Consider the following 26,926-nt stretch of genomic DNA (forward strand, 5'->3'; position numbering starts at 1 on the left):
AACTTATGCAACTTATTGGCTGAAGCAGTGCACTGTCTCAAGTTCTGTGCATGAATCTCCTCCCAAACCTTTTCCCTGGGACTTTGTGGCCAGAGACTGAAACTGAGACCTCTTGTCTGCTAAACCTATGATGTTTCACTGAGCTACAGCTCCACATACCCCCCCCCTTCAATATCCAACTATACAAGCTGGAATCATCTCATATATGTGGAGGGTAGGCTGGAGGCAGCGTATCAGGTCATTACATTGGGAAATAGGAGATATGGCTTCTATTTCCACTTCCATGTGAACCTGACTGTTGATTAATGTTCTTGGTCCCACAACCTTGGTGGTAATTGGGATGGCAAGTGGGGATAGGGACTTTTCAGTGGTGGCACTGAAATTTTCTCCCCAGAAATACTTTGTTGACTTTTAGGTGCCAAGTGAAGAATATTTTATTCAGTCAAGTTTAGCCTACAAGGCTTGGGCAGAAATATAGCCCTGGAGGCAAAGAAGACAAAGTAATGGAGTCTTGCTGCTCGCTGGGAGCCACATCTTCAGGGACACCCCAAGCAGCTTACAAAAACAGAAGTACCTTCTTAAAAGAAAGAGTATTAGAATTCTGCATAATTTTTGCATTTCGGAAAGAGAAGGGCAATCAGAACTGGTTTGACATCAGAACTTGAATGCTTGAGTATGCAATCTATCCCTGCTATCACCTTTTCTCTTTATATGAAAAGTGTGGCACCCTCATATTTGATTTTCCATTTACATATAGATACACTACATTGTCACATAGCTGCTTATCTGGTTCCTTCCCTGACTTTCATCTTGTTCATGTAATGATGTTATCCTATGATGGATACCCTTAAATATAGTCAGTCTCAGCTTTCTTGTACAATCTGTTTTATCTAGAATTCAGATGCCATTCAATTGCTCTCAAATAATCTCTAAATCATAATTATAGTGAATTATACTAGTTTGGTTGCAATCATGTATATGTTTACAATGGGCAGTATTCAATGCTTCCCATCCACACATGGGGCCCACTGCCACTTTTGTTCTGCATGCCGCCAGCCTCCGCCAGCTTACCCTTTTCTAGAAATGAGCATTTACACTACTTTCAAGTTGCTCCTGAAAGCGCTAAATCTCTTTTCGGCAAGCAGCAGGTGCTGCTTGCATAACGGAATTGGTGGGGCTGGCCCTATATTTATAAATATGTATATCACATTTTGGCCATAATGGTTTTTAAAGTAGCTCACAATAATAGTAATGAAACAATTAAATCATAAAATCTACAATCAGGGATTAAGACAACATGAACAACAAATAAAATACCAGCAGAATGTAAAGCACCAGGTAAAATCAAACAGAAACGGCTCAACAAAATAAACTGACCTTTATTCTTCTCCAAAGGGAAAGGAGGGAATGTCCTAACCTGCCCTCAAAGGGGAGGGAATTTAACAGCAGTGGGGCCAAAACTGAAAAGGCCGTGCTCCCCGTTGCTGAACATCTAAACTCTACTCTATTGCTATTGTTTAAAATTACAACAGCCAGACCAACGTTTCTAAAATCTGAAGTTATACTATTGATGAGAGGCCACTGTTTATTTTAAGACAAAAAAGACAAAAGGCAATGTCCCCCACCTCTTTTTTAAGGCTGTCTTCTACTGACTCTGAACAGTTCATCTAGCTCAGCCCTATGTACTGTGTGACTAATACTGGGTCTCCAGACTTTAAGCAGAGGGCTTCCCCAGCCATGAAACCTGAGATCATTTAAGCAGAGATGTTTAGACAGAATTGATATTTACATTTTAAGTCACTTTTATACAACAGACCAATGCAAAGATGCTCAAACAATGAAACTGCTTAAGTAGATCTCTAGGGCTCAGAATTCAGAAAGTCAATGACAAAGAGAGGCAAGACAAGGAAAGGTGAAGTCTAATGTCATGGAATTTCTATTAGGCCCAAGTAGTTACTCTGTGTAGAGTGGGAGATCACAATGAAGATTTTATACTACCTAAATGAATGCTCAAGAATCACCTGACAAGCCTGGCTTGGGAATACTTCATTGAATTCTCAACCTACAAACTCACTACTAAGTTTGACTGATGGCTGGCTGCTACAATTCAAAACACAAAAGCAGTTCTTTACACATAATACTGTGCTTTGCAAATATGTTCTATCTGAGCAGATTTAAGCAAATAAATACACTGCAAGGGGATATTTTATTGGAAGGCTATAAATCACTAAAAGCTTGATTACAGCAAATCAGTTATAGCCCAGGTTATGCATATATAAAGCATTGCTTCTTAACATATGTAACCCTGTATCAATTTATATTTATGTAGAAAGACTTAAGGGTTTCTTTTTTTGGCTCAGCACTTGGACTAAAAGAGCCTTTAAGACAGAATATGTTCCTTATGTTGACATTCCATCAACTCCAATATTTCCTACAGTCTTAGGCTGTTATTTTTAAAAGGTAGTTCATAGCTTTCACACCTTTATTCTGATAAAGTGCAATTTTGTTGTTGTTGTTCAGTCGTTCAGTCGTGTCCGACTCTTCGTGACCCCATGGACCATAGCACGCCAATATCACATTACAAAAAACACTACTTTACAATAATATCAATGTTATCAAAAGCCATTAATAGCTCTAAATACATGGAACAATGTAAAGATGTTCGAGCAATCTAATTCATTTTAGAATAATAAAAAAGGAACAAGAAAAAAACATATCAATGTTTTATGGACACATTTGACAATGTGACAGGTTGGTCTCCTTATGGTGGCCAGTTGTTATGGGAGGTATGAGCAGAATATTCAATGTTTTTATTCGTTTAGGCTGCAGTCATATTCACACTTAACAAGGAATAAGCTCCACTGAATTCAATGAGACATAGTTCTGAGTAGACACACATGGGAGTGTGCAAGTTAGTATACACAATTATGAACTGTGATAGAAATTCTTGTGTTTCATATGTTTTCCATATAGTCCTAATGCTGTTTCTTTTTAAATATCTAACTGGTGAAAGTTGTATATTAGCAAATGGAAGCAAAGTAAGATTGTTAGGGATTTTAATAAACAGTTGGCTCAAGGCAAGGACTCCTTTGAAAATTGGCAGATCCACTACCTGTGCCATCAGCAAGACATTTGACAGTTCTGCCTGCTTTGCCCATTTTATTTTTCTCCATCCTTTAAATCCCTTTGTGTATTTCTTCCTTGCAGCCTCTTCTACTTCCCACTTCCTTTACTCTCATTCTCTCTCTTTGAGCTAAGCCTGCTGGCTGTATCTGATTTTCAGTTTGCCTGTAACCATATCCACAAATCACTATGACATATATTCAACTTATCTAGCATACATAATTTTTGATATTCATTTGGGAGCATAATTCTCAATATTAGACAACAGTTCCCTTCAACCAGGCCTTAGTAGTTAGCGTTATTTGATCAGTTTTAATTTGATATTGCTATCAAGGGCCAAAAGAGACATGATGCATAATATGCATAAACATTCCAGATACAGCTCATCAAGTTCAAATACAAATACCCAGACCATTTGCATGTAGAATTTACATGCCAATAGTGCCTGCCTGGGTCACTGATTGCTGGAATGTTAATGTTATATATGAATTGGCCAAGGTACTTAAGTACATGTGAAAGTGACATGCATGTGCTATGTTTACAGAGATAAGCAATCTACCCATGACCAATGTCACATCTGCTTTACCCCTTATTATCAATACCAAGCTGATGTTGCAAATTGAAACTGAACTGTTTGTCAACAACTGATCTGATTGAGATTACTAAATTTACTATGTGTTCTAGTCCACAAGCATATATACGTTTTGTATATATTGCGGAGGTTTATTACTCATTTGAACTGATCCCTTTTTTACTATTCTGAACCTGCCAGGAATTCTGAACATACAAGCATTCCACATACAAGCTTGCCATTAAAAAAAACACCACAAGATACAGGAGATACAGGGTTAGCATGTGCTATGTAAAAGATTCCCAGAAATGGAATCACAGGCATGATGTAAATCAGTGCCAAAGTGATTTAGTACTCCTGTTATGTTGTACTTCATCCAGCTTCTTCCCAGACTATGTTAGCTTCTAACCAATACTAATCCCTCATTTTTATGGAGAAGCACATTTCACATGTGCACACATATACACACATTACAAAATAATTTACATTTCAGCTGAAAACTCATGTGCCAAGAGAGCACCCAAGGCAAATTTAAAAGATGAGTTATGCAGCCTTCAAAAGTGTTGTTTATAATGGAAATACTGACAGACTCTAAACAATATAGTCAGTGCAGTAAATCATCACGACAGCCATCACTTTCTCTTTTTCTTTTTTAAACTGAACGTCCAGGCTAGCTGCACACTAAATTAGAGACGGTATCTTCAAAATATAAAATAATTACAATAAAGATTATATCTTGTTATCAGTGCCCTAGAAAAGCACGTTTAATAGTTTTGTACTACTTTAAAATGAGAAGACCATAAATGTTTTATCTATAGTAGAATGATTCATATGAAGACTTTTCAGTTTTTATTGTGTACTGAAAACTTCACTTTATAATGCACTATGTCATGCCGTCTATCACTGCTATCTTTCTTTAATTTCTGTATAGACTGTCATATAGAAAGTAACATGGAGCCTAAACTTATGCAGATTTCTCAGAAGTAAGTCCCATCCAGTTCAATCAGATTTACTTCTGAGTACATGTGTATATATATGATTGCAAGTCGCATTTGAGTCAAGTCTGCTATTTTTGATTACCACAATTGAGCCCAAGTAATTTCTGCTTTGATTTAACACCTACATACCTATCTTCCAAAAATATTTATGCCACAATTCATAAAACAGTGAAGGCTGATGCTAAATGCCCTGTAATAAATAACTAATCACAGGAGATATTTATCAGCTCAAGCTTCTGACATGAATATTGTCAGAATTAATCACCTTCCTCATATTTTCACTGTTTACAGTACTTCATTTATCAAACACTTTAGCAGTTGGACAACAGTGAATGATGTTAACTACCTTCCACAATTTGGGGGAATAAAAGACTCTCAATATTCAGTGGTGAAAAAAGGCATTCCTCTCTACCACCACTACCACCATCATCATACACCATACTCTCTTATGGTGTAGACTCCATATTGGAGGTATGACTGATGCCATTCTACTGTGTTTCCTTCAATAATTTTCAAATGGTTGCTCCTGCTGATAATGGGGTGTTTGGAGAAGTGCAAGCAATCACATGCATAGCTTGGGACTTGTATCTTGGGAACTTGCAAAGGCGGGATTGAATAGTCTGAAACCTTTGACATTACAGGTCATGCACACAAATTTAAATGAAAGACTAGCCCTATGCAGGCATTTAACCATGTTTCTTGCAGCAATATCAGTGCATATTTAGATAAATATTTCATCAGCTCAGTATCCTGGGCTCTAGCCTTCCAACCAGCTATATTCCATGACACGACTCCAACAGACTCATTGGAAAGCTTGTAATCATCCATTTTTGGCTTCAAGGAAATCCTCCTTTAATTTTCTCCTGCTGGTAAATCTGGGGTGGGGCCTTTCAGTTTATGATCCTGCTGTTCGAGTTTTCAATGTATATAACCCAGCTTTATCATCTGCACTTCAGATAGTTCTCCCTCCTCCTCCAGCTGTTCGATTACATCAGTTGTTGGACTCAACCTACTAACATTTGAAAGTGCTAGACACACGCCTTTTATTGGATATGGGTCAAATCTGATGTGTCTGTGGGGAGCCTAATTCTTCATCTTCCAGATATCTCATATTTGCCCATGTAGATGTTTTTAAATCCACAGAATTTGCAGTGGGTGCTAAACATCCTATTTCCCTCCTATGGCATCTCTGTTCAATCTTACTTAGTGGGTTAATTTCTACTGCCATGAGGCAAAGCAATCTGCCCTTCCCTATCCCAAGAGGCTCCTGCACATCTCCATCCATTCCATTATGACTATTGTCCTGCTGGGCTGAACTGTTGTCCTCCAATGGCCGGAATGCCGCTTCTTTATTATCTGTACATCTCCCATTCCCTGCCTGAATATTTTTCATCTGGTCTTTCAAGGAGTCAAATCTGAACAGACCCAGATGTAAGGGACTGAGCTGCAGGACCATCTGTATGTTCAAATTGGGGTTCAGCATTATCATACTTCTTTTCCTTTTCCTCACTTTTCTTCCCCAAGTTCTGTTTTTTGTTTAATGTTTTCATCCAACAGTTTGATGAGTTTTTTAAAACTCCATTTTCTTATAGGAGGGGTTCTTTGCATTTTGGATGTTTTTACACTTCCTTAATTTACACTTTCCTTCTTCCTGTTCTCCCTCATATAAATCTTTCTATCCATCATGTTTGGCTTTTTTATTTGAGACCTGCATTTGCTGATATCACTTCCTAAACCGAACTGGCCAGAACCTGAGCTAGCCTTTTTATGCATTTCCACAAATGTAGTCAGGAGCTCATTACATTCAGACAAATAGGATTTGACATGTTCAATGTTCTTCATAATCATAAACAAACATCCCTCAATTGGTAGGTTGTCCCCATTCATTGTCTCATTCTGGCTGGAAAACTCTTCCTTATTTGCTTTTGCACTGCGGGCTAGCTCAGAGATTTGTTTTAACATCAGCTCATTTAACATTTGTTCATTTGGCTGTTTGTCCTGTACCAGTGGCTTTATTTCCTCTCGGGTTGCCTTGGACTCAGCAAGTGCCAATTCTGGAGCAAGATTTACAAAGGATAAATGCTCTTCATAGTCTTGAATATCACTTTTGAAGTCCACAGACCAATTCTAAGATGGGATTTGGGTTTGTGAAGATTCAGCTTCCACCTTTTCATTTTTGTTTTCAGCCCTGGCTGTAAAAACCTGCAAATTTTCACCTGGCCTTTCTTTCCATTTAAAGGGGAACCCCCAGAAGTGGGTAAAATCCCCAAAGTTCTATATGCATTTCTGGTGAGCATCATTTCTGCCAGTTTATATACAATGCTGTAAAAAGTAAAATACTAACTCCCAGATAGTAATTAACACTGAAACTCCCAGCATCCACAAGTTTGTACTTAGTGCCTCAGGCCCGCCAGGCTTCACAGATGTCTCTTCAGAGTTTCACAAAACTCTCTTCCCCCCTCCCGTCAGAAGCCTTATCTCTTTCCTCTTCTCTTCTCTGTATTTGTTAAACTTCCCAGGTCTCTTCCTCCCTCCTCTCCTCTGTTGTGACTCCAGATAGAAATAGGAGTAATTCATGGAGGTATAATAAGGAATTAAAAAAATAGATACTAAGGAGGCTCATAGCTGCCAATAATTATGCAGAAAAAAAGGGGGGGAACAGTCCTGATGACTCCACTTTTCAAAAACAATGTAGAAAGAAGATAGTAGGCAAAGGAAATAAATGCAACTTGCTGAAAACATTCTTCTTAGCCAAAACACCAACAGTTAATTAATTAGCTGTAGCTGCGGAGCTCCAAACAAACATACCTTGTCAGGATGCCATCTTCCCCAGAAGTTCCTGCAGGGTGGGAAGAGGATCATTTAGCCTGCTCATGTGAGGACTAAGGGTGGGGAGGAGACATTGGCATGCATGTAACATCCCCATCCCCGCTACTCTGTTCCTGACTTTACTGTACTGAGAGAAAACCTCTTGCCCTATATCCAAACTCATATTTAAAAAGTAACTTTGGCCTTTTGCAGCTACTAAGCATATTTCTGTTTAATTAAAATTCTTTAACTGTTTTGGGCTATATCTGAGGGTTCCAGAATAAACTTAACTGTTCAGTCTCCTCGATATCATTCACTTTTATTTGCATATCTTGCTACTTCCAAATAATAATTAATTATAGGTCTTTAGGATTTAATTTCATTGCTCCATAATGATGGTGGGGTTGCACTGTATGTGAAAAATACATATCTCTGCACAGAAATACAGGAGGAGGAGCTTGGTAGCCCCATCGAGAGCATCTGGATCAAAATAAATGGAGCAAAGAATAAAAGGAACCTGGTGGTCGGAGTCTACTACTGGCGACCCAATCAAGGAGAAGACAAGGATGAAACTTTTGAAAAGCAAATAGCCAGTGTTTTAAGGAAGCATGATGTAGTAGTAATGGGGGACTTCAATTTCCCTGATATTTGTTGGGAGACAAATTCTGCAAAACATGGCCCCTCCAGGAAATTCCTGACTTGTGTAGTGGACAACTTCCTCCTACAGAAAGTAGAAGAAGGAACTAGAGGATCGGCTATCCTTGACTTGATTCCAACCAACAGAGATGGCTTAGTGGATAAAGTAGCAGTTACGGGAACTCTGGGGAAAAGCGACCATGTTGTACTTCAGTTCTTGTTTCTAAGGGAAGCAAAAGCTGAGCGTAGTCAAACGCGTACCCTGGATTTTAGGAAAGCTGATTTTAATAAACTCAGAACAATGATCAGGAAGGTCCCACGGCAAGCAACTCTAACGAGAAAAGGAGTCCAAGATGGGTGGGAGCTTTTAAAAGAGGAAATTCTCAAGGCACAATTACAAACAATTCCAACACAAAGAAAAGGCAGAAGACAACAGAAGAAGCCAATGTGGCTTCACAAACAGCTTAGAGATGACCTGAAAACAAAAAAGGACACATATAGGAAGTGGAAAGAAGGTCAACTAACAAAGGAAGAGTACAGGCAGGTAGCACAGAATTGCAGGGATGGCGTCAGGAAGGCTAAAGCTGAGAACGAGCTGAGGTTAGCAAGGGATGCTAAAAACAACAAAAAGGCTTTCTTCAGCTACGTGCATAGTAAAAGACAGAGGAAAGAAAGGGTTGTTCAGCTATTAAATAAGGATGGCAAAACGATAACAGATGACAAAGACAGAGGTGCTCAATTCCTACTTTGGCTCAGTCTTCTCCCAAAAGAGGATCTATGACTCCCCTGGCAAAGGCGAAGTACAGGCTGAAGGGGCAGGATTGCAGCTTGAGATCGATAGGCATATGGTCAAGGAACACCCTATTACTTTGAATGAGTTCAAATCTTCAGGGCCAGATGAATTGCATCCTAGAGTAATAAAGGAACTGGCAGAAGAACTCTCAGAACCGCTGTCTATTCTCTTTGAGAAATCATGGAGGATGGGGGAAGTGCCAGATGACTGGAGGAGGGCTAATGTTGTCCCTATCTTCAAAAAGGGTAAAAAGGAGGAACCTGGGAACTACAGACCAGTCAGTCTGACATCAATCTCTGGGAAAATTCTGGAGCAGATGATAAAGCAATCCATCTGGAAGCACCTTGAAAACAATACAGTGATTACTCGAAGCCAACATGGATTTGTCAAAAACAAATCCTGCCAAAAGAATCTGATCTCATTTTTTGATCAAGTAACCTCCCTTGTGGACCGTGGGAATGCTGTAGAAATAATATACCTCGACTTCAGCAAAGCTTTCGACAAAGTGCCCCATGATCTCCTGATGAGCAAACTAGCTCAAAGTGGGCTAGATGAAACAACGATCCAGTGGATCCACAGTTGGCTACAGAATCGGACTCAAAGAGTGCTGATCAATGGGACCTTCTCAAACTGGGGAGAGGTAACGAGTGGGGTGCCGCAGGGTTCAGTCCTGGGCCCAGTGCTCTTCAACATTTTTATTAATGACTTGGAGGAGGAGGTGCAGGGAATGCTGATCAAATTTGCAGATGACACAAAATTGGGCAGGATAGCTAATAGTTTGGAAGACAGAAACAGAATTCAAAGTGATCTTGATAGACTAGAACGCTGGGCAGAAAACAACAGAATGACATTTAATAGGGATAAATGCCAAGTTCTGCACCTAGGAAAAAGAATAAACCAAATGCATGGGTTTATAAACCAAATACTCGCTGCATGGGACAGACTTTGATAAGAAGTCTGAGTCATGAGCCTTTGTCTATATATATATATATATATATATATATGTGTGTGTGTGTGTTCGTAATAAGTGCAATTGTGTCTGCCAGTTCAGGATTAAACAGATTTATGAGAAACCTCAAAAGCTAGGGGCCCAAAGTAAACCCAGCTGTATATCCATCTGCCATAGCAGGCAGGCAGGCAGAGCTGTGTGTATGAGAGAGGGAGGGATACGGGCATGGCCATTATTTGGCAACATTTGACCAGTAAACTGATTATATATATATTTGTTGTTGTTCAGTCGTTTAGTCGTGTCCGACTCTTCGTGACCCCATGGACCATAGCATGCCAGGCCTTCCTGTCCTGCGCTCTCTCCCGGAGCGTACTCAAGTTCATATTCATTGCATCGGTGATGCTATCTAGCCATCTCATCCTCTGCCGTCCCCTTCTCCTTTTGCCTTCAGTCTTTCCCAGCATCAGGGTCTTTTCCAGAGAGTTTTCTCTTCGCATTAGGTGGCCAAAATATTTGAGCTCCAGCTTCAGTATCTGTCCTTCCAATGAGCAGTCGGGGTTGATTTCCTTAAGGATTGATTGATTTGACCTCCTTGCAGTCCAGGGGACTTGTAAGAGTCTTCTCCAGCACCACAGTTCGAAGGCATCAATTCTTCGGCACTCAGCCTTCCTTATAGTCCAGCTCTCACAGCCATACGTTACTACTGGGAAAACCATAGCTTTGATTAGACAGACCTTTGTTGGCAAGGTGATGTCTCTGCTTCTTACTACGCTGTCTAGGTTTTCCATAGCTTTCCTCCCAAGGAGCAAGCTTCTTTTAATTTCATGGCTAAAGTCACCGTCTGCAGTGATCTTGGAGCCCAAGAAAGTAAAATCTGTCACTGCTTCCATTTCTTCCCCTTCTATATGCCAGGAAGTGATAGGGCCAGATGCCATGATCTTCGTTTTTTTAATGTTGAGTTTCAAACCAGCTTTTGCACTCTCCTCTTTCACCCTCAACAAGAGGCTCTTTAGATCCTCTTCGCTTTCTGCCATTAGGGTGGTATCGTCTGCATATCGGAGGTTGTTGATAATTCTCCCAGCAATCTTAATTCCGACCTGTGATTCATCCAACCCGGCATTTCTCATGATGTACTCTGCATATAAGTTAAATAAGCAGGGTGACAATATGCAGCCTTGTCGTACTCCTTTCCCAATTTTGAACCACTCGGTTGTTCCATGTCTGGTTCTTACTGTTGCTTCTTGACCCTCGTACAGGTTTCTCAGGATATATAAATATTTAAATAACCAATCACTAATTGATAGTTAACTTGTGTCCTGTTTATTACCAAAATATTTTAGCAATGTTTATCATAGTATTATGAGTATATATTCACCATATTTATCCTTTAAAACCTATGTGAAGCTGGCAGGTCAAATCGTATGCAAATAACAATCATCTCTATTTTGCCTTTTCTACCCACGAACAGCAATCTCAAATGTGACCCAGTGCCTGCCATTGATGGCATCTTAGATGAGAGCTAACAAACTGAATCCTAAGAAAGAAGCAGAGGTTCACAGTACAGGTGATCATTTCCCCATTTGAAAGAAACAGGAATTACACATGATAATGGAGTTAGAAGAGTTGCATACATCAACTATTAAATCCAATTACATCAAAATCATAATTCCAAGAGAAGGTTAATTCATTTTATGCAATCTGCATCAACTGATGATTAATATAAACAATTATTTGCTTTTTATTCTGGTCTAGACTCCACATCGATGTCAATTCACTGAGTAGCATGTTTCCAAGACCATTTATTCTGCTATGTGTTCAGGAATTTATCCTATTTCATCCTTTTACAGTAACTGCTTCATGGCATCCATTTTTGTCCTATTTTGCTCACAAACAATTACTGGAATTTGACAGATGGTTCTTACCCTGCCTGCAGTTCTGGCAAAGACAAGGGTTTCTGTGGATTGCTCAATGGGGATTCTCTCTTCAGGAATACTGTTTTGAAGATGATACAGCCAAGGTTCTCTTGCTGGACCATATTCCGATCAGAGAATGTAAGGAATCCAGAGTACACAAGAATGAGTGTAGTGATGATTCTTAGCAAGCCAACATCAAATTTAACACTACAAAGTGGTATGAAACATTTCACAAAAGAAGCAATTAGCCAGTCATTCAAAGTCAAGAGTCACGGCAGAAATCAATTCCAAGCAAAAACGCCAGTGTAACTAGAATAAAGATGGCGAGCTTAAGTAGTCCTGCAGCCAAATGGGTGTCCAAACTCTGCCTTCTCAGAAAACTGCTTGGGCTTAAAGGTAAAAAAAGGTAAAGGTAAAGGTGTCCCCAACCAGTCGTGTCCAACTCTAGGGTGTGGTGCTCATCTCCATTTCTAAGCCGAAGAGCCAGCGCTGTCCGAAGACGCTTCCGTGGTCACGTGGCCGGCATGACTGAACACTGAGGTGCACGGAACGCTGTTACCTTTCCCGCCAAAGCGGTACCTATTTATCTACTTGCAATTTCTTGCTTTCAAACTGCTAGGTTGGCAGAAGCTGGGACTGAAGACGGGAGCTCACTCCGTCACGCAGCACTCGGGTCTCGAATTGCTGTCCTGCCGACCTTCCGGTCTGCAGTTCAGCATCTTAACCACTAAGCCATTGCGGCCCTGGGCTTAAACGGCTCATGCCCTATTCCAAAGCTACATGCTTGGGTGTGATTGGGAAGCCTCCTTCTGCCCCTGGATGCAGTGTGAGAGTGGAAGTGTGCCCTACTTAGCAGCAGGTGGTTCTGAGGACGAGTCCTCTCACTCGGAGGATGGGGGCAGTACTACCTCCTCAGGCACAGAGATAAAGGTATTATTGTCTGCTCATGTTCCTCCTCTGGAGGAGAATCTAGCAGGGTGGTTATTTCCATTGCTCTCTCCTGAGATTATTCCTAAATCCAGTCCTCCGAATCGTTTGTTTCACCAGACTCCTCCCCTCTGATAGCCCCCGCGCCTGGGGGGGATGGAGATTGAGTCCTGGGTTATGATATGGGGAAGTGTAGCATGAGATTTTTCACTATCATGGTAAGCCTTACAGACACATTCAATGACTAATAATGGAAAGTCAGGGAAATTATTTATATTTATTACATTCAAGATCCCATTTTTCTTGCATCATTGAACTCAAGGAGGTGTACACAGGATTCCCAAGCCATCTTCCATTCAGGCACTGACCAGATCCAGGCCTGCTTAGCTCCAGCAAGGGTACTACATCACGCAACTACAGACCCTGCTCTGATATCTACCAAGTAATTGCTTGCACAACAGAATATTAGGTCATCTCCTATGGATACATTAGGAAATGTTCACAACATCAGTGCAGCAATTCTCAACATGTAGTACAACAATTTTACACAGTGCCAGAGCCACAAATCCCCCCACTTACATTTGTCCCTAAAAGTCATCACTTTTAGGAATGCATTAAAAATTTCTAAAGAGAGTATTTGTAAAGATTTGTCACAGCTATTCCAATAAAGGTTCCCTACCAGATTTACAACCATTTTACATTGTTTCCAGATGTGAAGCAACAAATTGTTTTTGCAATTTTATTTACCAAAATGGTGCATATGCTCTTTGCATATTTAGAAGAATATAAACACCTGCTGAGACATTCAGCATAGTTTAGGCTGCCCTAATAAGCCATTTAAAAAATAAACTACATTAAGGATATTTTTTATTGCTCAACATCTGTGAAACATGTTTGCTCATCCTGATGAAAAACTAGTTTTCTTTGCCCATTAAAAATAATTCAAAGCTATCTTGCATGAACATGCTTTAGCTTTAGGTAAAAATAAATTAATTTTCACTACCCCACACTTGCCTTGAAGTCACAGATGTTTTAAAACAAAACAGCTTTTAATAAAACATGAAGTATCATCAATGGTTCTTTTATTAAAGAGAACTGCTTAGAGTCACAGTGGCAAAATGCAAGCATATGTATGACAAGCTAGAACCCAGCAGAGGTCAGCAGCTATTGAAAATGAGAAATTCAATGTGAGTAGCAGAGCACAATATGATGCTGTGCTGTAAAAATGCACAGGACATTGTGTGGATGAATTGCTCTAATGTAGAAATGTTAAGACAATTATTTAACTACAGTATCTAAAATGCAGTATAATAACTTTGGATTCAGTTTTGTGTGTAAATTCAAAGTTTACTTAATGTACCATTATGTTTTATTCATATAGGATAGAATGAACATAAACCACTTCCATGCATGCATAGGGGCTGTACCAATTTCCCTTTTTGCCTGCAGCCCTTTATGCAGTCAATTGCTACTCCAGAAGATGCCCTTATCTTCAGGATTGTTTCTTGGAGTGCACAGTGGAAAAGGAATCCTCAAAGGCCCTGGTGCACAAGTAGAAAGCTGTTTGAGGCCTTCTGGATTTAGGTCATTGTACAGATCAATAATCAAGCCACTGGCTTTCATTTTATGCTGTGCTGACATATTCAGCGTGCGAGTTACCAGCTCAAGATATTAATGGATCTTTTTAAAAACAGTAACATATATATGTAAATTAAAACAAAGAACAGCCCAGCAAAACTTCAATAATGTTTTGGTTCTGATATAAAACTGGTAATCTGACCCCAAGTTCTCCTAAGGCTCTATTCTGAACAAATCCATGTTTGCAGAACTTCATGTATTTTAAAATGAAGATGTAATGATTAAATGACAAACGTTGTTAGATTACTGTCTCACATGTTACCCTACTTACAAAATAGGTAAAACTATCTTTAGCAAGCCTTTCCATTGAATGTTTTAATTATATAAAGTTTGTAAATAGCCATTTCTCTGATTGCTTCTAGCAAGAATAGCCTCTTTATGAACAGGTAGGGAATATTCTTTCCTTTAGCTCTTAGTGTACAACATATGACAACTAGCATAGGTTTGTGCAGCCAAATGGGCTGTTATGGTGTTTTGGTGGCCTAGTAAGCTGGCATGATACATGTATCTGATACTAAAATCCTGAATATATTTACATTCAGTTTACTGCGTGCACATTATGTTTAAAATAATTTAACAAGAAAAAGGGACATAATTACAAGACATTAGCCGCTTGCCAGTTTAAATCAATACATTTCTGGTGTGTGTGTGTGTGTGTGTGTGTGTGTGAAATATACATGTACATACACCATTTGTACAATAAGTAGCCAATTTGTGGCAAATACTGAAAATGTAATTAAATCTATGAACAAATAGATCTATACCATTACAATTAAAATAATATTTCTTCTTGTAGTTAAACGGAAACTTAAAATACAATGAAAGAAAGTTTGATCTTAAGAAATAGGATTTCATCTTTGGAGCCTTGTGACTAAGAATACACCAATTAAAATGAATGGGACTTAACTCAGACTACCATTGGATACAACCCATTAGGACCAAAAGAAATCTGTCCAAATTTTTCCTTGTGTATTTTGCTCTTCCAGTAAGACATCAAAAATAAAATACAGTGAATCCTTAAGCTACAAGAAAAGCTATTAAAATTAAATGCAGTCAGGTTATATCAAGAATCTGTTGCCAGACTATCAGGAACATTTTACAGTTCAGTCTATCACACTGTTGTTTTTATTATTTTTATCACTTTTAATATTTTAATTGCTTTTATGTATTTTATTGTTGTAAGCCACCTTGGGAGGCCTTCTGCCCTGAAAGGCAGCCCAGAAATATTTTAAATAAATAAATAAACTATCTCAAATTTATTCTCATTATCCAGTCCTCAATATGTTACAGTATGCTGTACACTGAATAAATATTTCAGATTTGAACTTTAATAAATCCCACACACTATAAAATAAAAGGAGCACAGACAGAGTCACAGCTGCATTCCTGAGAAGTGGGGTTGGCTACTGTGACACATAATGGGGTGTTCGTGAGATGGGGCTAATATTTCTCACCGCAGCTATAACATCTAGGACTGTCACAAACAGGGAAAAGCAATCAAATAGGAAACATGTTAGTCCTTAATGTCAGGGTGGAAAGAGCCCATAGAGCCCCAGAGCAGTTCTGATTCTGAGAAAGAACAGCTATCTGTGGGAAAGGAGCTCGCTCATCTCTCACAAGCACAGCAGCTGGCAGAGATTCCTCCTGCCAGCATTCCTGAGAGAGATAGTGACCCTGGCAGTGAGAGAGTGGTGGAGGGGGACTTGCTGGACACTCGGTGCAGACGCAGGGAGAGGCGACAGATGGAGGGCGCCGAAAGGAGGTGCTCCGCTCGTTTGGCACTAAAACAATGGTCACGTCCCGAGGACCCAAGGGTAAGAGGGAGGCTCTCTCCATAGCCCATAAGTTCAGAGTCTTCCCGCGGTTCTCCTTCAAACGGGGACCAACTGCCTTACCTGGAGCTTAGGCTACTCTGCTATCTATCCCCAGTGCAGTTCCTTGCTTAGTTGCTAGTGATTAATATCTGTAAGAGTCATAAAGTAATAAAGGAATAAAGCGTTGGAAAGAATCCTCGTCGTCTGTGTCCTGAGTTGACTATTGGAGGGGACTGTAAGAGGCAGCTAGGGCGCTCCTGACACTTAAGATGCTACAAGACTCTTCGTTGTTTTTGCTACAGATTACACAGCTACTCCTCTGGAAGCAGGGACCAAGTAAGATTTACTTCAAGATGTACTCCTCTAATAATAGCTGCTTTACCATGATTTAGCAAACACATTGTGTGTTTGCTAAACAAAAAATTATTTTGTTTGGACTAACCTTTATGGCATAAATAAAGCTGGTATGGAGGCAGCAGGGAGTTTGCTGATTGGCACCTCAATTCTAAATATTTGCACTGGTGTATTTGCTTTGTGATTTTATTTGCTGGCATGCATCTTTGAATCAGCTAATTAGTACAGCTGGAACCAACAGGACTAAATTATTTTAACTCTGGATATTCAAATTATCTGTATATCCTAGGCTTTGTTTTCAGCCCTTATCTGAGCTTCCAATGTAACAACAACAACAACAACAACCCTCCTTGTTTCCACTCTGAGAACATGTTTTTAAGACTTCAACTAAGCCTATATCAGATCTTCTTTAAAAGTGGAAAGCCTTCTACCGTTTCACTTTATTGATTTTAAGTTATACTTTCATCTGATAAAATACCTTTCCCAAAGCAGTAGCACACAATCAATAGAAATAAAAAACCAATATTTAACACACCCAGCCAAATCCCTTCCCTCAAGACAAAACACTATGCAATTGCTGCTCCATTCCTATTGTTAGACTATTGTCCTAACCGAAGATCTAATGTCCAATCATTTAAACCCATTGCTTCTTGTTTACTTTTAGTGGATCAGATGAAAAATGGTTCCTCCTCTTGTTTCTGACATCATCCTTGTGAACACTACCTGTGTATATAGTCAAGCTAAACACAATTCCTTCAAGCTTTTCTTCATATGATATGGATTACTAACCTTTAAGCACAATTCTTCAATGACCACATATAAAACGTTACTGTGCAATGTTTACTTGGAGGCAAGTCCCGCTGTATTCAATGGAGCTTACACCTAATATGTATTTTTACGACTGCATCCTATGTAGGTTTTTTTCTACCCAGCCTCTGAACAGTGTTAAATAAATATCATGTAAGAGTAGACTGAAATCCTAAGTGAAGCTTATATATAACATAATTACCAACATTCTACCACATATTCAATAAGCTATTCTTGACATACAAACTCAATACATCTGGTATGATGTATGTTTAATAAAGCCATATTGCCTTCTACAGTCACTTAATTTTCCTCAAGGTGCCTACATATAATTTGGTTATTTTCTAGTATCTAATGTTGGTACTTCCTTGCTCTATTCCTTTTGTTTAGGATATCAAATTATTTCTTTCCTTGTTCTTATTCCAAAGTAGTTTCTACCTTCACATTCTTATTTTTTTTTTCTATTCAGCAAACCAAAAATCAGGGAGATGAGCCATTGGCTGTTTCAGTGTCCACTAAAAACCAGAATGGCATCAATCAAAGTAATGGATTCCCTTCCACCCTGCAGTCGTCTCCCCCAACTCTCCAAATCTGCTCCAAAGGATTGGGAGACCCCCTGGAGCCAATGGAGGGGGCACTGGGAGCTGAAAGAGGAGGAATAGAAGCGACAAGTCTGTTGGATGTCAACCTCACAAACAGATTGTGGTCACCAGTGCATACTAGGCACTTCGAGAATACTCTGCATTTTGCTGTGCTTTAATTCTGACAAATATAAAGATATTTAAAGACTACCTTTACCACTGGTCTTTTAGCTATTTTTATTATCTTCACAAATAATGTCCCAACTTCTGGTTCTGCATGATTGCATAGTCTGGTGCAAGCTTTCTCAAATTTCTATTTTCTCCATCTTGTCCTCAACCCCATACTCACAGGATTTTGGCATATCCATCATCACCAGAATGTAAATAGTGGTGTTTATTTTACAGGTCTTCATCCTTGCCTCTTTTCCTTTGTTATGTCTTTCTGGAATAATCAAAAAGCCTCAAGGCTAACATTTCAGCCATGAGAGTTTTCTAGTTGCAGTTTTCATGATGCCCACTAGGCCACCATTATGAACAGAGGGAACAACCTCTATTTCATCCTGCATGTTGCACATATTCCTTCTATTTGCATTCAAGCATAACATATGATTCACTCCAAAAAAATCCATTTCAAGTATGTTGGAAATAATTCCTATGAATCTTCACTGGGTTGGATCCAGATTTATGCTCAGTGGAGTTCTGCTGGCTCTGGAAGAAGGGGTGGGCTGGTTATTTTCTCCAATTCCCCCTTTCCCCTGCAGCCTCCAGCCCCACCTCCCACACTGTTCTGGAGTGTTTGGGGATTCAAGTTCCCTCCGTGAATGGAAGGAGCTTTTCAGTGAGTAGAAGGGCATGTCTCTGGATTCAACCCACTGTTTCCTATCCAGAAAATTTTTGTTTCCAGCAAGAACTATTGTGCTCTTCCTCATATATTAAAAGGCAGTTTTGAAGTTATAAATATCCAGCAGTAATAGCTAGATTAGCCTTCCCCAACCTGGTGCCATCTCAGCACAACTGACCATTTGCAATTCTGGATGGGGCTGATGGGAGTCAAAGTCCAAAACATCTGGAGGACACCAGGGGAAGGCTGATCTAGGCAATATATATGCAACTTGCCTTTTTGGCAAGAAAATTCAAAACAAGAAGCCTAAACTTAAAAACCAGACCTACAGCATGGATTTATCTACAATCAGGTTTACCAATATGCATATTTATTTTTAGGAAAGTATCTTCTTGCTCCAAAACAAGATAGCTAATGTCAAAATGCACTAAATGTAGATAGCTATATGCATCTAAAAACTACTTTGCTGACTTTTAAGATTCATTTTTCCCAAGCTTCTGAAAATTATCAGTTACTAATAATATTTAACACAATGGCTTGAGTTTGCTTTTCTATAATGAAGTTACCTGTCATTTATAATCCAGTTCAGACATAGATTGAGGGAGGTAAGGTTTTTGCATCTCTTTACTATCTCCATCACTGTTTCATTGTCCAGTTCTGTGATATGACGTAGATCCAAGCTGGAAAGGTTTCTTAGCTGTTAAGATAAATACAATGGCAAGTATTGTAATTCATATATAAATATTGAACTGTTTAAAGACTTATTTGCAATTATCTGCTTAAGCCTGTTTTTGTCCTATAATATATACTGACATGTTCTGTTATTCAAAAATGAAGCTGCAAAAAGAATAATTCGCATCTAAAAAATTCTCATTTCCATTGAAGATAAAACTTGTTTTTTATTTATTCTTTAAACAAGTATCTCCAATTGTCTTGTTCACCAATAATTGCAGTTTAGTTAATGTAAAGGTTAATCTTTTAAAAAATGTTTTTAAACTTTTGAAACCAAGTCACTAATTAAAATGTCTTGATAAAAACTGAAAACATTGGGTTGGATCCCACATTTGTCTCCCACAGATGGCATCTACCAGAATTTCTGGCGTTTCCACTGGCTGTATGGAGGAGATGATCTCCATTGATTCCCTATCCTTATGCAGTCCCATATGCCTCCCCTGAAAATCTGTTCCAGAGGGTTGGGGAACCCTCTGGAACAGTGGAGTTGGTGACACCAGGGGATGCATAGGGAGCAGGAACTGGCAAAAATTGCCTCTGCCTCCTTTCTGCCAACACAGCATTCTGGGTGGAACTCTACTCAGAGCATGCTACTGCAGTGGATTAGAATGCTGGATCCAGCCCACTGGGTTGGATCTAGATTTAGTCATACTTAGAATAGAGCCAGTGATATCAACGGGACTTATGTAAGTCATGACTAACTTAAGTACCACTGATTTCAGTGGGTCTACTCTAATTATGACTATGTCTAGATCGAACCCAATATTTTTTTTAGCCACAAAATTTAGAACAGCCTTTTCTAATATGCATGATACACAGTAATGGATGAGGGGGAACCCTCATCTCTCTTCCCATACCAGTGGTCAGTCATACCGTTAGACACCCCTGAAAAGTTAAAAGTTCTTGTGAAAAATTGTTATTCAAAAGTAATACACATACGCACCCCTAAAGAGAATGTGCTGGCAGTTTTATCACAAAGATATATAGTTGTGTACTAAAGGTTAATGCATTTAGTTGTGTACTAAAGGTTAATGCAATACAAAAGTCTGCTTTAAGATCCTTACTGAGTTGAATATACCATATGATTAGTTCTCTACCTAGATGACTCCACTTTGCTGCAAATGGTCACTTTTACACAGTAATTAAAGATGACTTGTGAATCAAAGACTTGTGAGTTTCTGCATTAATTCCTGTTTTTCCAAGTATGGATGGTAGTCATACTGCATGGATTAATACAAAGAATTTACACTATCAATTGTACAATATTACAAGAAACATGATGCAAATGAAAACTCTCTTAATTCCACTTTTCTAAATAAAGACCAATGAATGACATAGCTGGAAAATAATCAAATTTTTATACACCGCCATCAAATTTAGGCATCTACACTACAAGGAACATGATATTTTCCAACCAAGTAAAGGTATTCTTATTGTCGGCTTTTAAACACTATAGTTACTCTTCGGTTTTGTGCTAAAAACAATTACTTTGGCTGCTACCCTTTTTAATTTATAGCCTGTTTCTATTAATAATCTTCTATGTTTACAACAAGTTACCATTCAAATAAGATGCTAGGAACCAGTATTGTAAAGTATGCCACTTATTTTGAAATAACTTCATTGAACACAAAACATAAAATAAAAGGAAATAATTCCTTTATTTCAGAAATTGAGCCAATTCACTATGTATTTTATTTCACTCTAACAATTTTGAATACAGTTGTGGGCATGTAAGGTTTAAATGATGAGGGCTTAAGGAGGAAATCAGTTGGGAAATTAGAACAAAGATGTCTACCTCCAACTAGATGTAGGGTATAAGAGATGGTATGAAATTTGCATTCTCTCAAAAGAGACGCAGAGACCCATTACTACCAAAGTGGGGACAGCCAAATCCCAGGCTGCTGGCAGTGGTAGGGCAGGCAGATAAACTTGTTTATGTTGTTTCTTTGCCTCCTTCTTTTTCTTCCTTTTTTGCCCATCTAGGGATGTTTTATGCTCTCTATCTCTCTTGGAGATCTTTTTTGCTGTAGCAAGAGCCAAGGAATGACCTGATGTTGGGGGATCTATTCAACCCAACACCAGGGCTGAAGGTCCCAGGGAAGCTGGAGCAGGTGGAGACATTCTTTCTGATTGTAAAGGGTGAGCCTTGGCCTGCTGTTCAGCCATTTTGGTCATGTCCACTGCTTTCAGTACCCTTTTCTACAAGACGGCCTTGAGGCGATCCGCTCAGTTGCAGCAAGCTTGTTTTGAAAAACCTAAACAGTGCAGACAGGCCTCTATAACATGGGACTCGCCCAAACACAACAAACAGAGTGAATGCCCATCTGTTGGTGGAAGTTTACTGCCGCACTTTACACACTTTCTGAAGGGTGCCTTCAGGGCCAAATGCAGCCCACTCATGATCTCCAATCACCTCAAGAAGTGAAGAAAAAACATGAAAGCACTATTTCTTTTTTTTCTTCTGTAGACAAACAAGAAGAGAAAAAGATGAAGATAATGCAGAGCAGATTGAAAAAACTTCCCCACAAATACTAACAAGCACTCTATGAGAGAGAGAAGTTCCCTAAGAAGCAACCACTATGGCGGTTGAAAAGGAACTGAGGGAATGGGCAGGAACTCGCTAGGGCTTGCGCAGTGGACAATGGGGGAGAGTTCCCACCAAAATGCTCCTCTGCTATAGTAGTTTCCCAAAATGAGGCTTCATGCAGGTGTAGAACCCATGTGTGTTCTGCACAGAGATCATGAAGAAGAAGCAGGGTATAAGAGATGGTGTAAAATTTGCATTCTCTCAGAAGAGACTCAGAGACCCATTACTACCCAAGTGTTGACAGCCCTGGTCTAGGGCTGTCCCCACTCCAAATCCTTACCCCAGCCCATGTGCGGGCAACATGGAAAATACAGTTAGATGGATAAGGACCAGAGCTTCTCTTGTCTGTGATTCTACTGATTCACAACAAAAGGACTATATAAACTACTGGAACTGGGCTGTTGACATCCTGCTTCCCTAGCCACTTCCAATATTACAAGAAAGCAGCACAAACTGTTAACGTTTTTCTGACAGTAACATTTACCTAAATGAAAGCTGGTTACACAATGTAAACACAATCTTTCCAATCCTTAAAAAAATCCTTAAAAAAAAAAAGTTAAACCCAAGCTTCCTAAATTAATTTGGTTTCAGTTTTAAAACCCTTCCCTCCTTGAAATTATTCGTGGTATGCCTTGAAACCATTTATTGCATTTAAGTAGCACTGACATTTTAATTAAAATGCACTCTCTCAATATGAGAAAATAGTGATCCATTCAGTGATTTAAGCTTAAAATGATTAAGAAAAGGTTTGCTACTGAGATCATATCATTGGTCCACTTCAGTCACTTTAGTTGTTGTATATTTCACATAAAAATACGTTCTGCCAACTGGGGACATTGAATATAGGTCAATCTGTTTAGAATTAGTTTACTATTTTATTTCAAGAAGCAAAACTGCGTTATAAAAAAGCCTAACATTTCTAACATAACATTAGAAAAAACCCCACTGCATATAGTACTTCACTGTTAAGAACAGAACTGTAATACTAACGTCTCTGTTTCAGGGCTTACCAGCTCCCAGAACCAGAATCAGACGAGACCTCATAAGAGGAGAACCCTCCCATGAACCAGGACTAGGGGGAGATAGTGCATCCTGAGGGAACCCCAAGGCAATATGCTACCATGATAACTTAAACAGGGGAAAGAATCACTGAAACTCACATGCCTCAACTCTGGGCCCCCACAATAATTAGTGGAACCTCAAGCATCAAGTTGACAATGAGCCTGAATCAAAGTCTGGACGCAATGGTGCAGTTCTCACCTGGCAGTAAAGCCATGGCATTTCAGAACCCTATTCAGGAGGAGGAACCCTTACCTTAAGTATGGACAGAATCAGTGCCCCATCAGGAAGGGTGGGGTTGCAATACTAACTATACTACACAAATCTTTCGTTGCTGTCTGGAAGCTGCTGCTTCAAGAGCTCCATGGACAAAATCCTAGTTCTAGCTGCGTCCTGCTGTTAAGAGCTCAGTCCTCTGACTTTCTCTTAAACTTGCTGACAATGCTGGACAGCTCCTCAGTTAGTTGATTCCATGCCAACCAGTTCTTCACAGAATCTCACTAGCTTTGCTGGACCATTCCCCTGCTTTACCCAGAAGGTTGGGAACACTCTGAGATGTACCTTCTTGGTCAGGACCTATCAAAGCTTTCTTGATACTAATTCATTAACTGGTTTGGAGAAACTATCAGAAAGTTTTTTTTATCTTTAAGATGCTTTCTCTGACATTCTAAAGCACTTACTAAGTTTTATGAGAAATAAAAAAATACTAGTTGAATATGAGGAGTTGGATAATATGGCATAATGCAGATCCTTCTTGGGAAGGAAACGATCCCTTGTCTGGCTAACTTCTCTCTGCAATAATAGAGGCTAGAAACTTACCTTATTATATAAATAATAATAAGGACCGTACGCTTCATTTAAATGTAAAATGAAACAACCCTACGGGCACAAAAATCATATACATTTCTCACCAGTTCCACCCCATCACTGTATTCCAAAGCCCACTGCACACATTCAGAAGGAACATGATATAGCCCTCCTAGGACTACTCAATATCAGAATGTAGGTGGAAAATGCATATTTGAATGCACCCCAGCTACAAAGCTCCCTGCAAATAGAAAACTAGTTCATCTAGAAGGAAACAAAGTTCAAACCATTCATTCTAACATGCTAGCATTCCATATGCAGGGAATTCTTAAAGTAGATAAAGCAAAGTTTTGAAGCAACTTTCCTTGTGCTATGCAGCAGAAATTAGACTGTGTTGCTGCAGACCCTTGGTTTTAGATTCAGATTATTGAAAGTATTGAAAGTATTTTATGTCTTCTATAATACCAAAGCCAGATGATCCATCTAAAATAGTTGGGCATACTAGGACTCACACCTATGGTCAACCCACTGAAGGTAAATTATATTAATTTAAAGTGAACTTGAGCTTTAAATCAAAGCTGTAGACAGTGCCCAAGTCTGAAAGCTATACTTATTAACAAGAATCAAAATATCAGAGAGCAGAGAACAAATAATTGCTTTGTGGAAGCAATGCAATAAAACAAGGTATGACACACAGAAGTTAATCCTAAATGTACCCATCACACAAAAAGTAGATAGTAAAATTGTATTATATTAAAAGGTATGTTATAAAATATGGAATTATTCTGAATAACTATGTGGTGTTCTATTCTGGTCAGGGTTGCTGGAATGTGAACTGGGAGTGCTCTAGTCTGCATGCTGGTACCCTTTATGATGACCAACTCAAGACAGCAGTATGGAGCAAAAGGATGCTGTCTAGGGTCCAGAATGGCTCTGTCCCCAGATAGTCATGGCTTCTCCCTACCCCTCTGCCTACATATGCTTACAGGTAAGACCTGAGCCTTTCCTGAGCAAAAGTTAGCCTTGGCCTTGCGTGTATGGCTCTCTATCTTCTTCCTGCAACCTGGTCCCAGTCTCCTCAGACAGATACTTGAGCTTAATCCCAGCAACTAAGTAACACGGTTGCCATATTGTGGTTGAGCTAGTTAGGTGCCTACAGAAGTAGTGTAAGATATATATGACTAAAATAAATCTGAAAACTCTAGGCTGCCAATTCAAACAGGAAGAACTGTGAAACAGGTCCTTCTCACACAAAGGCAGCATCCAATTATGATTACTACAAAAGAATGGAAAACATCCTTGTCAAGGTGAACCAAGAACTTCTCTAGAAGTTATAATTAGAGGAAGCTGCTTTAAATGTCAATAAATATATATGTTAACTATATGGGGGGATCATTTGAGAGTGAAATGCACCTAGAAAGGGATTTTCTACCACAACTATTTAAACTGAGTAGAGAGAAGAGATTCTTCACGTGGGGGTTGTAAATAAGATTTTCAGAGGCCCATTAGGGTTTTGCAAAAAGAACACTCCTATGTTGATATTCACTTCAGATTGTCCCGTGAACTGCACTATGTCTGTGTTAGAGAACAGAGATTGTTTCACAAATTAGGAAGAATAGTTTAAGTGCAGCAACTGAAGACAGAGAGGCTTGGTTGAGAGCTGTTTGCCATCCAACTCCCAGTGGTTCCAGCTGCAGTGCTCCCACCCCCACCCCCAACTGCAACGATAAGGCTACTGAAGAACCACCATGCTCTGAGAGGAGAAAGAAGACAGAACAGTCTGTCAGATAACATTATTAAGCAGACCAGCATGAAAAGAGTAGGTTTAAGCAGGGATGGGCAGAAGGTAGTCAGGATCATAAGAAGCCGCCTTCTACTGAGTCAAACCTTTGGTCCATCAAGTCCAGTATTGTCGACGCTGACTGGCAGTAGCTCACCAGGGTTTCAGGCAGGAATTTTTCCAGCCCTACCTGGAGAAGCCAGATATTGAACCTGGGACATTCTGCATGCAAAGCATGTGCTCTACCACTGCGCTATGTCCCCCTTCCCAAACTTCAGCTCCCAGAAGCCACTGCCAGCATTGCCAATAGTCAGGAATGCTGGAAGTTGAAGTCCAAAAATCTGGAGATCTGCTTTCTGCTCATCCCTGAGCTAGAGTATATGTACTTCAACCACTGATTTAGCCTGTGAAAAATGGAAGACAGCTATGGCAAAAACAGTTTTCGTACCTGGTATTTTCATTGTACATTGCTACAAGCAGCTTTTTTTTAAAAATGGAGACACAACTATAAGTATAATCAGTCAGTCAACCAATCGAATACGGAGGTTATTAGGACAGCTATATTGTTTAAAAATGAGCTTGAGAGGGCTTTGATGCAAGTGGCTAAGTTGCAAGGAGTGTCTTGGCTATCTGCCACCAAAAATGAATCCCAACCTCCCCCTTCTGGCTCCAAAGGGGAAGGTTAGGGCTAGGTTTTATGGCAGTAGCCACCCATCACCAAAACAAACCCCTGCTAGTAATTTTATGATATCAGTACAAGTCAAATTGGGCAGTTTCAAAGTTGTAATTAACTCATTTCAGCTGACTATCCCTAGTGTGTGTGTGTGTGTGTGTGTATTAAAAAAATATATTACACACACACAGGTCTATGCATTTGTAAACAGACGGGAGAAAAGGGTAGTAAACCAGAAGGTGAATCCAAATATTCTAAAGCAGATCCCAATCAATTTAAGATATTAAAAGCACACCAAAATTTTCCAGAAAACCCACACAACAGTCTCCATATGCAACATTTCCTTGATGTGCTATATTTTCTAAGTATTGACAACCAATTAGTTCCAGAAGCGTCCTGTGTGAGCAGAAAAGCAATTCTGCTCAGCCAAGGTAGCCCCCCTGAATTCACAAATCTTCCACTGCCTGCTGAAGCCCCCACACTCCACCCCAGATGGTCACCTACCCTTGAAGAGCAAATGTTCAGTGAGTGTAGG

The 26,926-nt window shown here is 39.5% G+C and overlaps 1 protein-coding gene across 9 annotated transcripts in view; it reads right to left on the minus strand.

Moving 5' to 3' along the window:
* FBXL17 (F-box and leucine rich repeat protein 17) overlaps window positions 1-26,926 on the minus strand; it is a 253,495-nt gene that overhangs the window by 146,736 nt on the left and 79,833 nt on the right. For 8 of the 9 annotated variants that reach the window (XM_084833836.1, XM_084833839.1, XM_084833837.1 and 5 more), the window contains one exon: window positions 19,320-19,450. In XM_084833836.1, coding sequence (XP_084689962.1) covers window positions 19,320-19,450 — 131 coding nt within the window. Of the gene's footprint in view, window positions 1-7,064; window positions 17,976-19,319; window positions 19,451-26,926 lie in introns of those variants that run through there. The other variant, XM_084833838.1, reaches the window with a different exon arrangement.

This window comes from Heloderma suspectum, chromosome 2, assembly GCF_057233095.1.
Source record: "Heloderma suspectum isolate Gila_16-S chromosome 2, 16-S_ref, whole genome shotgun sequence".
In the NCBI taxonomy this organism is placed as follows: domain Eukaryota; kingdom Metazoa; phylum Chordata; class Lepidosauria; order Squamata; family Helodermatidae; genus Heloderma; species Heloderma suspectum.